Here is a 12,208-nt window from a genome sequence, read left to right as displayed (position 1 = left end):
GACCTCAAGGGATTGTTGCACTCTGTGCGCTTAAGTTCAAGATGGAGCAAACTGATGTAGACAGCCGCCCTGGTCTCGTGTCAGTTCATAAACAATTAAATCAGCATGTTGTTTAAGTAAGAATCAAATAGATCCACTGCAACAGTAGACCAAAGCGTGGCCTACTTACAAGTATGTTGTCTGGAGGTAAAAATGCTCAAGCATGCCGAAACAGTTTTCCTTATTCTCCTTTGAGTTCCCCATTATTCGTAATACGCCCCTGTTTACTCATCACACACATTTCTTATTCCATTTGACACTGAAGGCTCAAGAGCCAAGCGAGGCAGACGTGCAGCAAAAACTGGCCGTCTCCTCGGTTCTTATTAATTTTACATGATCAAGTGGATGAATCGCTGGATGGAGCGATGAGCATGAGCTTCCACATTTACATTTACATTCCCACCCCCCCGCTTATTTGAAGATGCACCCAGCAGGCTGGAAACATCGGACATCTCTGCTTGAGATGGGAAACACTGATATCCAGTTACCAATGGAAGTGTGAGCTCTTGGAATTTCATTTTAACGGCTTTAAATTTAATATTGGATGATGCAGAAAACACATTTGTCAAACCTATAAAATATAGGGGGTAGGGTGGTGCGCTAAATGTAATGCTGTGTTTTGTTTGTTTTTTCCCCCTGAAATGTGTTTAATATATTTAGTTTTGTCAAAGAAAATATTTGGGTTATATAATGTTCAAAAATGGGTTCATAAGCCTGATTAGAACCGTCAAATATTTGTTTTCCTCCATTGAAGTGTCTACTGTCTCTTTAAATATTCTTGCAGTCGTTTCTTGAACATGAGTATGACCATAAAAAAAGAAAGCTTGAAGTCATTCCCACAAACACACAAGCAGTGTGGGGGGGAAAAAAAAAAACTTCTCCCAGGGATTCTGAATTATACAGCAGCAGCGTCCTGTAGTTTACACCTGCTGAGGGAGAGGGAAGGAGGAGCTGCTGACTTCAGACGACAGCCGTAGCTGGAGGAGCAACAACAAGTTCCCAGCATCTGCATTTTTCTCTTTTCAGTTATTGTTTCCCTCCAGAGCTGGACTGTTTTGGTGTCGAGGATGCAACTGCACATTTTGTGTTTGCTGTGGGCTCCTTATGTGTTTTTTCTGCGAGGCAGGTACTGTAATACGTTTCATTATATCACATTTCTGAATGTACAAGTAAGCTTTGGGTTTTGTTTTGTTTTTGTTTTTGTTTTTTGTTTTTAACGTAACTATTTCATCATATGTGACTTGTTTTAAAGTTAAGAGAAAATTGCAGTTTATTTTCTCAAATATTAAAGTGAAGCTATTTGAAAATAGCTGCTTTTGCTGTATGGTAGATCCCTGACAGATTTAAAAAAAAAATAAAAATAATTAACACTGACAAGGAGGGGCGGTTCTAGGGTCAGAGGTTTAGGGTTCACTGAGCTTTCGGCCAGGCAAGATCATTTTAGCCGTTTTGCACATTTTAAAAAAGAGCTGTCAAACAAATATCAGATTAATCACATTTTAGGATTTTGATAAATCATGATTAATCGCTATGCTTTTTATCAACATTTTCTGCCCGGCAAATTTGAGAGTACCGGTTATGTGTTTATTTTTTATTTTTTTTTACAATTAGTGTTATAAGAATCTTCCACATTTTTTGATCCACTGCACACTCTCATCCTCCTCTTTTTCTAATCAGTTAACTACTTACATAATTTTAAATAAGACAAAAATGACCCCACTATTATGACTAGAACAAATATTCTGGCTGTCATACGCAAACATTTACTTTAATAGATGTAATGTTCATTGCTCTAACCCAACTTGTGCGACCTTTGACGTAACCATCCACTGTCACGCTAAAGGATCCTCTGCAAAAATTAATATGATTAATCTGCATGAATACATAATGTTTGCGATAATTTTTTGTTATTAATCAATGAGTTAATGCTTTAACTTTTACAACACTAATTTTAACGCAATTTCATTCCCACATTTATTAAAGAGAAGCATCACTTTTGGATCATGGCCAACAGTTAGATTGTCTGTAGCATCTTAGCTTCCATGATTCCATATGAAACGTTTTCTAGCAAGAAAAATGTGTCAACTGACCTAATCACTGGAAATATGTATTAAAAAATTTTTTTCAAGAAGTAGTAGTACTGTATGTTAACACACATGCTAACTAGTAACCAGTGTCTTGTTCAAATGTCATTTTTTTCTAGATGTGAATGATACCAACATGGAGGTAATAGAGAATTCAGTATAAATTATGTAAGGGAGACTGTGACTAGTTGTATCAAATTTTATACTTTTATATATTGCTTGGAATCAATACATCATATATAAGCAAAACGTATACCAGAGGAAAGACCAAAGTCTTGGGTACATTTTTTGTATTGATGTCATTTTCGTAATTTGTGTCAATGCCAAGTTATAAGCCATCAAATAGAGGGAGTGAACATGAGACATGTTGCCCCACACAATGGTGTCACTATATGGGTAAGAATGTCACCTTGGATTTTGCAACTAATAAAACAAGGGCAAAATTATACTTGTGCTCCTGTTTTTGGGTGGGTCTGTTTGCTTTTCCAGCCAGAGAAATTGTTTATCATTGATCTTGAAAATTTACCATAATCATTGAGCAAACTCGAACATAAATTATTATGAATGTGTTAAAGTCCTTGGGAACTGCTGGAATATAGGTCATAGCTCTAAGCCTAAAATGCCTGATTTGCTTCCCTTATACTGGAAATTTCAGATTAAATTGAATTTAAAAAAATAAATAAAGTGATGGATGGATGGCTTGTTCTTTATGAGACTTAAACCAGTCCTGAAATATGAGCATACTGTAGTTATAACAACTGTAAAATCCATTTTTAAGCAAAGAAACAAAACCTAGCAAACTAAATTCCTCACTATTCAGACTCATCATCGGAAGAACAATTATGGCATAAGTAAAAAGAGTTGCCAGAGGTGCATTTTTAATTTGCCCATTCTTTGCATGTGTGACAACAAACCCCAAAATGACTGAGACAAGTTCCCCCAAACTATCATGTTGGCTTATACTTGCTCTAGTTTAAAGTTAGCTTAGAACAGATCGGCGACTGAGGCATGACAAGATGCCTGAATCTCTTTTTCTAACGAGTCCACATGATTTGCTGCTAGAATTTGTCTTATGTACGACGCCTGTTTAAAAAAATATGCAGTTGAAAATTTTTACTTTGGGTTGTGCAAAACGGATAACTGGCACTCATGTCAGCTCACAATGTGCTATTCTCTTCTCAGACAGTACAAAACCCCTTACCATTTATACGAACAAAACTAGTATTCCACCTTTTCGTTGTGCCCTCTAGTGGAGAAGAAAATTGCAATGTGACAACTCACCTTTGATACAACTAGCCCCGGTCTCCCCTATTTAATAAATTAGAATAAATAAAATACCTTGTTTATAAATATTAATGTAATTGAATAGCATAACATGATGAGTATGTCCCATATGAAAAAATCATTTCAAAAACTGAGCCACCTTAAAAACAAAATGTGTATATGTTGTAAAATGACTTGATGCTGTGGTTGCCCAGCAGGCCAGTCCAGTGTAAGGACATGAAGTTACCCGGCGGTGCCTCCAGACCGCCCTCGCCATCTGACTTTCTGGACAAGCTGATGGGTCGCACATCTGGCTACGACGCTCGCATCCGACCCAACTTCAAAGGTAAGAGCGGATGCGCTGGGAGGAGCTTCCCTGTCGTGACAGGTGCGAGGACGCTTTGCCGCTCAATTTGTCCAACAATGTGGGCGTTGAGGTGGCACAAATCCCTGACAGATGGGTCAAGGGGGACCAGAGATGCTTGCAGGCAGGGATGCTTCCCGCTCAAGCCTTATGTGTTTTTTTTGTCACTCTTTTACTGTTGACCCACAGCCTTTGGTTGTGATATTTTTACACTTCCTTCAGATCCTTTTAATTTTAAATGCGCAGCAGTGCCCGTGTTGTTACCCCACAGGCCCATTTAAGTCCAATCCTGATCTCGAGCTCTAAATGAAGCCAGAAGATTCTCTCCGACACACTTTACCCCACACAAGTCTCCAGGGTTGAATTTCATATATATTTCATATCATATTTGATACCACGCTCCACTCCGTCGACAGAACATGCTGAGAAAAATCTCAGCTGATTATCTATAAATACACTAATGTAATTGAAGTAGAATCAATAAATTATTGCCTCCCGGGGATTGAGGCACTTCAATATTTCATGCTTAGTGGTCAACATGTGGGCAGTAGCAGAATTTTGGGATGTATCTGTTCCTTAAACGCCCAAATTAAGACGACCTTATTTGTGACTGTGTTGTGAAACAATGTGTCCCTTTTAGGACCTCCTGTCAACGTCACCTGTAACATCTTCATCAACAGCTTTGGCTCCATCACTGAAACCACCATGGTGAGTTTTGCTCTGTCATAATCCTCCCAAACATCATAAGAACACAAGCATGATCTAATACAAGCGCTTCTTTAAAAATAATCATGTTCAATTTTGATAGACGCAGTGTTCATTTTACAATATGTTAATTGTAGTTATAATTTGCCATGGTGTACTATTTTGACTTTAAAATTTGCCAGTTCAGTATTAAAGGTCCCCTCATATGAAATGTTCACTTTTGGGGGGGTTTTGACATAAGTATGCCTTACCATAGCCTGACTAAGACTCCAAAGCTGTGAGATAAACGTTTCCCTTTCCTATGGGCGTTTATATCACATTATCTCAAACAGCACTCGGAAATGGGCTGTTTCAGCAGGTCGGTCTTACATGTCACTAAACCCAGCTTTTCCGGTTTTATACGTCACTAGCTCAGCGCGAACTCCACCCTCACAATTTTCACGCCCAACTCATTTTGTAGTCAAAAACACACGGGAGTCTGGCGAGCCTTGGCCACGCCCACCAAAATCCGCTCGTTTGATGCTAGGCTAACGATAGACCTTCCTAGTGGAGCCTGCAACTCTACAACAAGGTACAATTTTGTCAACATTTCTTTTGATGCAGTATTAGGGCGTTCAGAGGATGATTGGCGTAATTGCTGCAAAGGGGATCTTTAATCTATAACAGTATTTGGTTCTATGTGATGGGACCTTGGTGATTCTGTTGAAGTGAGTTGAGTAGCTTCAGTTAGGTAAATGGACTCCTTTTGCCATTTTGTGGCGTCTATAGAGATAATTATAACAGTATAGTAAAACCCCTTTTTTGTTTATTTTTTTTTCCACTAGGGGTATCTATTTCGCTTCGCCCCTGTATCTATAAATCACATTTATTGTCATAATATGTGTACAGTGGATTTACTAAACATTAATTAATATACCGTTAGAACTTAGATAAACCTACATACATGAATTCATGACTATTCTTTCATTCTTTGACAGAAAACAGCATCAATAAAATGCAAAATTTCAAATGTGATTTCCTCATTAAAGGTTTAAAAGGACTCCCAAAAAGAACTCTCCCTTATTTATGAGGTCTGAACACTTTCTGAGGGTGTTTATTTATTCACATTTAGAGATAGTGAGACTCATGTAGTTTCTAAAATACTTAAAAGGGGCCCTCGTTAAATATTAATTTTCATAATTAAAAGTGGAGTTTGCTGTCGTTTTAGATGATGAGCACACAAGCCCGTTAGCGTCAGCATTTTTTGCAGCCGCAACATTTTGTTTTTGCATCCTCACCTGTTTTTTAGAGGCATTCGGATTGCTTTTTGATACAGTACATATTAGCTTGGGGTGGATATACTGTAACGCATGAAAGATCTAAATGTGGTCATTTAGGCCTTCTTCAGGCCTAATTAAAAAAAAAAAATCATCACTTTAAGTGCTAAACCTGATTACAGGGCTATCCATTCTGTGTATCTAAATGATTGCAGGACTACCGGCTAAACGTATTTCTGCGCCAGCAGTGGAACGACCCTCGACTGGCGTACAAAGAGTACCCGGACGACTCTCTGGACTTGGACCCGTCCATGCTGGACTCCATTTGGAAGCCTGACTTATTCTTTGCCAATGAAAAGGGAGCAAACTTCCATGATGTCACCACTGACAACACGCTGCTCAGAATATTCCAGAATGGAAAATGTCCTCTACAGCATCAGGTCATTAAAATCCTTGTAAAAGTGTTTTTTTTTTTTTTTTTTTTTTTTTTTTAATTCCGCTCTTCTATATTAGCGCTTAATAGATCATATTTCTCAAGAATAAGAAAATACATAAATCCACAGCTGTAAATATATGCACTTCTACAACAGCTGGTTATAATATCTGACTGCATATTTCTTTCCACTCCAGTTCAGCTGAGTTGTAATTGGTGTCCAGCTAATACTGTGATGTTCTTCATGGTAAACAATAACTGCAGGCTAAATAAATCCAATTCGCCTAAGTGACACACAAAGCAGTGTGGCGTAATAATCAACAAATACAGTATGAGTAGTTGGTAAAAAAATAAAATAAAAATGATGTGGCTGCATATTACATAAGACTTGTTTTACTTGTTGGTATCCCTTTATAATAAGAGTATATATTAATTAGTTTATTATTCTTTCCTGATGATTTATCTCTCTGGCTGCATATTACATAAGACTTGTTTTACTTGTTGGTATCCCTTTATAATAAGAGTATATATTAATTAGTTTATTATTCTTTCCTGATGATTTCTCTCTCTCTCTCTCTCTCTCTCTCTCTCTCTCTCTCTCTCTCTCTCTCTCTCTCTCTCGCTCTCTCGCTCTCTCTCTCTCTCGCTCTCTCTCTCTCTCTCTCTCTCTCTCGCTCTCTCTCGCTCTCTCTCTCTCTCTCTCTCTCTCTCTCTCGCTCTCTCTCGCTCGCTCTCTCTCTCTCTCGCTCTCGCTCTCGCTCTCGCTCTCTCTCTCGTCAAATTAACCCAACTAGTGGATTTGACCCAACTTTATGGGTCATTATATACAAAAGGACTTTAAAAAAACAAAACAAAGTTGGATCAAGCTGATCCAAGTAGAAAACCTAACCCAACTTTCTGGGTTGTTTCATAAAAAATGACCTCATTTTAGACCCAAGGTTTCTCAGTTGTTTTATACAAAATGACCTTTTTTTTTCCGTGTAAGGGAACCCAGAAAGTTGTGTCAAATTGACCCAAGTACAGATTCTAACCCAACTTTCTGGGTTGTTTTGTAGAAAAAGACCCAATTGTCGACCTAAGTAGAAGATCTGACCGAACTTTGTTGGTTGTTATATACAAAATAACTCTCTCTAATATCTTTTTTTTTGCAATGGAATTACTCTTCTGTATCGAATATAAAACTCTGAATTGCCACCGATAAATTCATTGTTCGGACCTAAAAAATGGATTCAAATGCAGTGTGCCGTCTACTGTATGTCCTCCAGGCTGACATTAACCCTCTCGTGCCCCATGGATCTAAAGAACTTCCCCATGGACAGCCAGACGTGTATCATGCAGCTGGAGAGCTGTGAGTGACTCTCATTTTAAAAGCCAGCTTTGATTTGAGGTCTGCAAACGAGCTTCTTTCTGCCCTCCAGTTGGCTACACCATGAATGACCTCATCTTCGAATGGCTGGACGTGGGCGCCGTGCAGGTGGCCGATGACCTGGTGCTCCCTCAGTTTGTGCTAAAAGAGGAGCAAGGCCTCGGCTATTGCACCAAGCATTACAACACAGGTAAACAACATATAGGCCGACCCCCGTCCGGCATCTTCGAAGACCTCTGTCACTCTACTTCTAATGAGCCTGTTAGTTTCCTCCTGTGGTTAGGTAAATTCACCTGCATTGAGGTCAAATTCTACCTGGAGCGCCAGATGGGCTACTACTTGATCCAGATGTACATCCCCAGCCTGCTCACTGTCATCCTTTCCTGGGTGTCCTTCTGGATTAACATGGATGCGGCTCCGGCTAGGGTCGGCCTGGGCATCACCACCGTGCTCACCATGACCACGCAGAGCTCCGGCTCCAGGGCGTCCCTGCCCAAGGTTGGACTACTTACTTTGTTGTGACACGTAGCACATGCTTACATGTCTCTGGTAAAGTACTGTAAACATCATCAGCTAATTGAATATAGCCTACCACCGCTAGCTAGAATGAACCGTAGTCCATAAAAATGGTATATTGGGATATATATATTGGGGTATATATATTGGAAACAGCCACCGGTGCTCTTTCAATCACTTTACTAAACAAACAATAACAACCTCAAAAGGGAAGTCAACCTGAGGATTTCCTTGACAATATTATGTTCTATGCAGTCCCACTAGTATAAATACTTAGTAGAATATGAGTTGAGCAGCAAAATCAAGCAGTTTTTTTGTTTTTTGTTGTTGTTTTTTTTTTTGTTGGCTGACGTCAATTGACAGCACGCACAGATTTTTTTATGTGTGAGTGAGTGAGTGAGTGAAAAAAAAATAGTAAAAAATCCGTGCCTTTAATCTGAATGTCATGTATAGACTAGTGAGGTCACATATAACATATTGTCAAGAAATGTTTAAGGTTGACGTGACTCAGAGCTCCAGTCATGGCCAATTGCGGCTCACCGGTTTTCTGAAGCTGACAAAAAGCCAAATATCACACTGGTTGAGAGAATTAGACATTGTTTGCAACAGTACATCTTGGTCTGGCTTGATTAAAATTCATATGTTGTGACACTGATGCGATGAGGAAGGTTGTTCATGGTTTTTGAGGTTTGTAGTTTGTGGTTGAATTTTGTTGAAGTTACATGTCAGATCATGGTGTGGAAAAAGTCACTGCTTCTTCTCCCACCCACTTGCCCAGTGTCATATGGACTCTTTGGATTAATGGTGTCTATGTCACTATAAAGCATGCAATATATAGCAGTTTCCTTAGGCAGGATGATAGAACATGTATATTTACTTGGGAAAGCTCTTGCCTGAGTGAAATGCCTACGAGGTGTCAGTGGTAGCAGCCATGGTAAGAGCTGCTTGAATTCCTCTTAAGTTTGACATCAGGGATCCTATCCCATAATTCCTTGCATCACTAATGTGGAGAGCAAAACACACTTCCTTTCAATTATGTAGTTCAAACTCAGGGTTAATGAAAGGGCGGTTCAAATTAAGAAAATAAATCAAGTCTTACTTACCAAGGTAACAACACAGCAACGCTACACTTTTTTTTTTTCCACGACCCTTGTGAGGAATAGGCTGTCAAGCACATGGATGGATGGATAAATCAAAACAAAAAATAATCCATAATGAATGAAGCACTCACATAAATATTCAAGCCTAACTTTTAAGATTTATGTATTTTTTTACTTAAAAATTCCCAGTTACCTTTTAGTTTTTGTGTTTTTAGATAATTTTAACACAAACCTACCAAATAAACCTTATATGATACATATTCATTAGTCTAATAAAGCCTATTTATTTGAAATGCATAATCATCAGGTTTATGGATTTAGTAATAAAGTTTAATTACATTTTTTTATGTTTTTGGGACGACTGCAAAAAGGAACATGTTTTTCATATAGCAGCGACGATATACTATTTATCGCGCAATGGTAACTTGATTATTATGCAATTCAAACAATATACTTTATGTACTTTAATTGAATACTCATTATTAATTTTGAGTAATTATATTTTATTAATACCAAATACATAAACTTGAGCATAATAAATTTCAATTTTTATTAGACTAATTAATATGTATTTTATAAGGTTTATTTGGTAGGTTTGTGTTTAAAATATCTTAAAAAGTACATGGGAATTTGTCATGTAAAAAAAAATAATAATAATACATAAGTTAGGCCCAGATATTGCTGTGACAGATGAAAAAATAAAAAAACAATACATTTGTCATTTAACATTCTTGATAAGGAGAAGGAAGACATAAAGCACTTACTTAATCTGTCCCCTAACTGAAGTGTTATTGTTAATAATCTGGCCAAATTTCAAGTTAAAGTAATTTTTAACATGTTGAATAGATTTCTATTGGCTGGAACTGCACTATTTGGCCCAATATTGAAAAGTTTCTATTTTTTGCAGGTGTCCTACGTGAAAGCCATCGACATCTGGATGGCGGTATGCCTCCTGTTTGTGTTTGCCGCACTCTTGGAGTACGCAGCCGTGAATTTTGTTTCCCGGCAGCACAAGGAGTTCTTCAGACTGAGGAAGAAGCTCCGAGAGCAAGAGCGGCAACGGACTGTGAGTGCTAGCCACCCACTCAGGCTCTGCCCCTTAGGGCAGCTGTCACCTGCAATTCCCTCTGCCCGGGCTATGCACATCCTCCGCCGCCGACAGCATTGACCTGTAATTAATTTAAGCCGTCACCCCTTTCCACTCTCGGCTGCACACACTTAACGTCTTCCTAGCTCACCTTGACTCTCGGGGGGGGGGGGGGGGGGTACAAATTGTGTTTTGGAATCAAAAACATTCCTTGAAAGAAGCAGCATTGTGAGACCGAATGCAGAATTTATATCAGAATCCTCAAAACATTTGCATGGAACATTTGCGTTTATTTGTCAATGCAACGCTCTGATGATTTTGACGACTCTGTTAATGAACACAAACGTAGTTGGATGTGACTCCATGTGTGCTGCTCTCTCTCCTCCATTAGCAGGGAAGTGGCGAGAGTAAGACGAAAGGCAACATGTCAGGCGATGACGCGGCCCACGGGAGCGCCGGCCAGCAGTGCGGTGCATGCGCTCGGGTACGTCGCCGCCGCCTGCTTAGCTTGAAAACAACAAGCCTGCAAAGAAAACACACCCCTCCTAATTCTGTCTTCCAGGAGGAGGAGCTGGCACGCCAGGGTTTACTCTTCCAGACTTTCGGCTTTGGACTCGGGAGTGCTCCAGAAATGGATGCAACGCCGGTGTTTGCCGACTTGCCTCCTGGCTTGGGCTACTACGACATAAGGCGCCGCTTTGTGGACAGAGCCAAAAAGATTGACACAATCTCTCGCGCCGTGTTCCCGATGAGTTTCCTTATGTTTAATGTCCTCTACTGGCTCACCTACAAGGTCCTGCGGCATGAAGACGTCCAATTTAAACTGTGAGCCGACAAGGAGGACCAGAGGGACAGTGTCACTGCGACATGTGGAGTGACTGCATGTCAGCTGCTGTTAACGTACTCCACTACTAAGTTATTATTTTTACGTATTACTGTAATACTATTTATAGTTTGAATACTGTACTTCCAAAGAAATGCACTTTTGATTTGTGGGCCATATTGTATAGCACACGCCAATTACCATCTCTACTATTAATAAAATGATACCTCTTTAAAAGTGTCTATCAAAACCATGCATTATCCTTATAAAGGCAGAAGTTTTGATACCGCTTTCGTGTTAATTCACATTAGATTGCGTACCATACAAATCTGGTGACTACAACAAAGGATGTCCTTTTTATTTTTTTATTTTTTTATCCATCCATCCATTTTTTTTAACCGCTTGCTCCTCACAAGGGTCGCAGGGTATTTATTTATTTATTTATTCATGTATTTATTTATTTTTAAATCACATGGCTAGCGCGTCTCACAACGTGTCTTTACATTATTTTGTCTTCCCTGCAGTGGAAGCTGATCCTATTGTTATGTAACGTCTTTCAATAAATGCAAAGGTGTCGAGACTGAACGATATATTTATGATTTGTCACTCTGGTGTTTTATTCAGTACTGAAAGAAAATATATTAATGATTAGTGAAATTCACGGTAATTTAATTTGTGTTTTCTAAAGTACATTTTTGAATTTTTTTGATTTTTTTTTTTTTTTATGTGCAGTATTGTTGTTGGCTCCTTGCGTGTTTGTCCACAGGATGGCGCTGTGGTTCCTTCTATTTATTGTACGAGTTCAAAGAAGCATCTCCTTCAGGTCAGAACTTTAGCAAACCAGTGACCATATTCTGTTCTAGGTTGGGCTTTTTCAACAATCAACACTATTGATATGACAAGAATAGCAAAGTTCAACCTTTGTTTTACTGGAATATCAGTTTCCCAGATGCATTTTGCAGGTGTTTTAGCAAAAACTGTAGCCGCACTTGGATGGTTTTCTACACAAAAGAAGACAGGAGATTGTTGTCAAACAGCCACTACTTGCCAGCAAATTCTGCAGCTCATACAATATTTCTGTCTTTGCGTCCTCCCTGACCTGTTTTCTTATTATGTGAAACAAGGGAGACATTTATATTTACACTATAGATCTAGTCTCTGGGTTGTTACCA

General features: G+C 38.9%; 1 protein-coding gene across 1 annotated transcript; it reads left to right on the top strand.

The window, feature by feature from the left end:
• The first annotated feature begins 100 nt into the window (after positions 1-100).
• glra4b (glycine receptor, alpha 4b) lies at positions 101-11,626 on the top strand. Its single transcript, XM_077504057.1, is given in 11 exon segments — positions 101-1,165; positions 3,605-3,732; positions 4,391-4,458; positions 5,927-6,130; positions 6,132-6,151; positions 7,410-7,492; positions 7,563-7,700; positions 7,794-8,008; positions 10,034-10,192; positions 10,605-10,697; positions 10,776-11,626. Coding segments are annotated over 11 exon segments (1,434 nt in total). The 5' UTR covers positions 101-1,106; the 3' UTR covers positions 11,043-11,626.
• Positions 11,627-12,208: the final 582 nt, after the last annotated feature.

Source organism: Festucalex cinctus, chromosome 18 (assembly GCF_051991245.1).
Source record: "Festucalex cinctus isolate MCC-2025b chromosome 18, RoL_Fcin_1.0, whole genome shotgun sequence".
Taxonomy (NCBI): domain Eukaryota; kingdom Metazoa; phylum Chordata; class Actinopteri; order Syngnathiformes; family Syngnathidae; genus Festucalex; species Festucalex cinctus.
The sequence above is the reverse complement of the archived record's forward strand: the minus strand, read 5'-3'. Positions and strand labels throughout refer to the sequence as shown.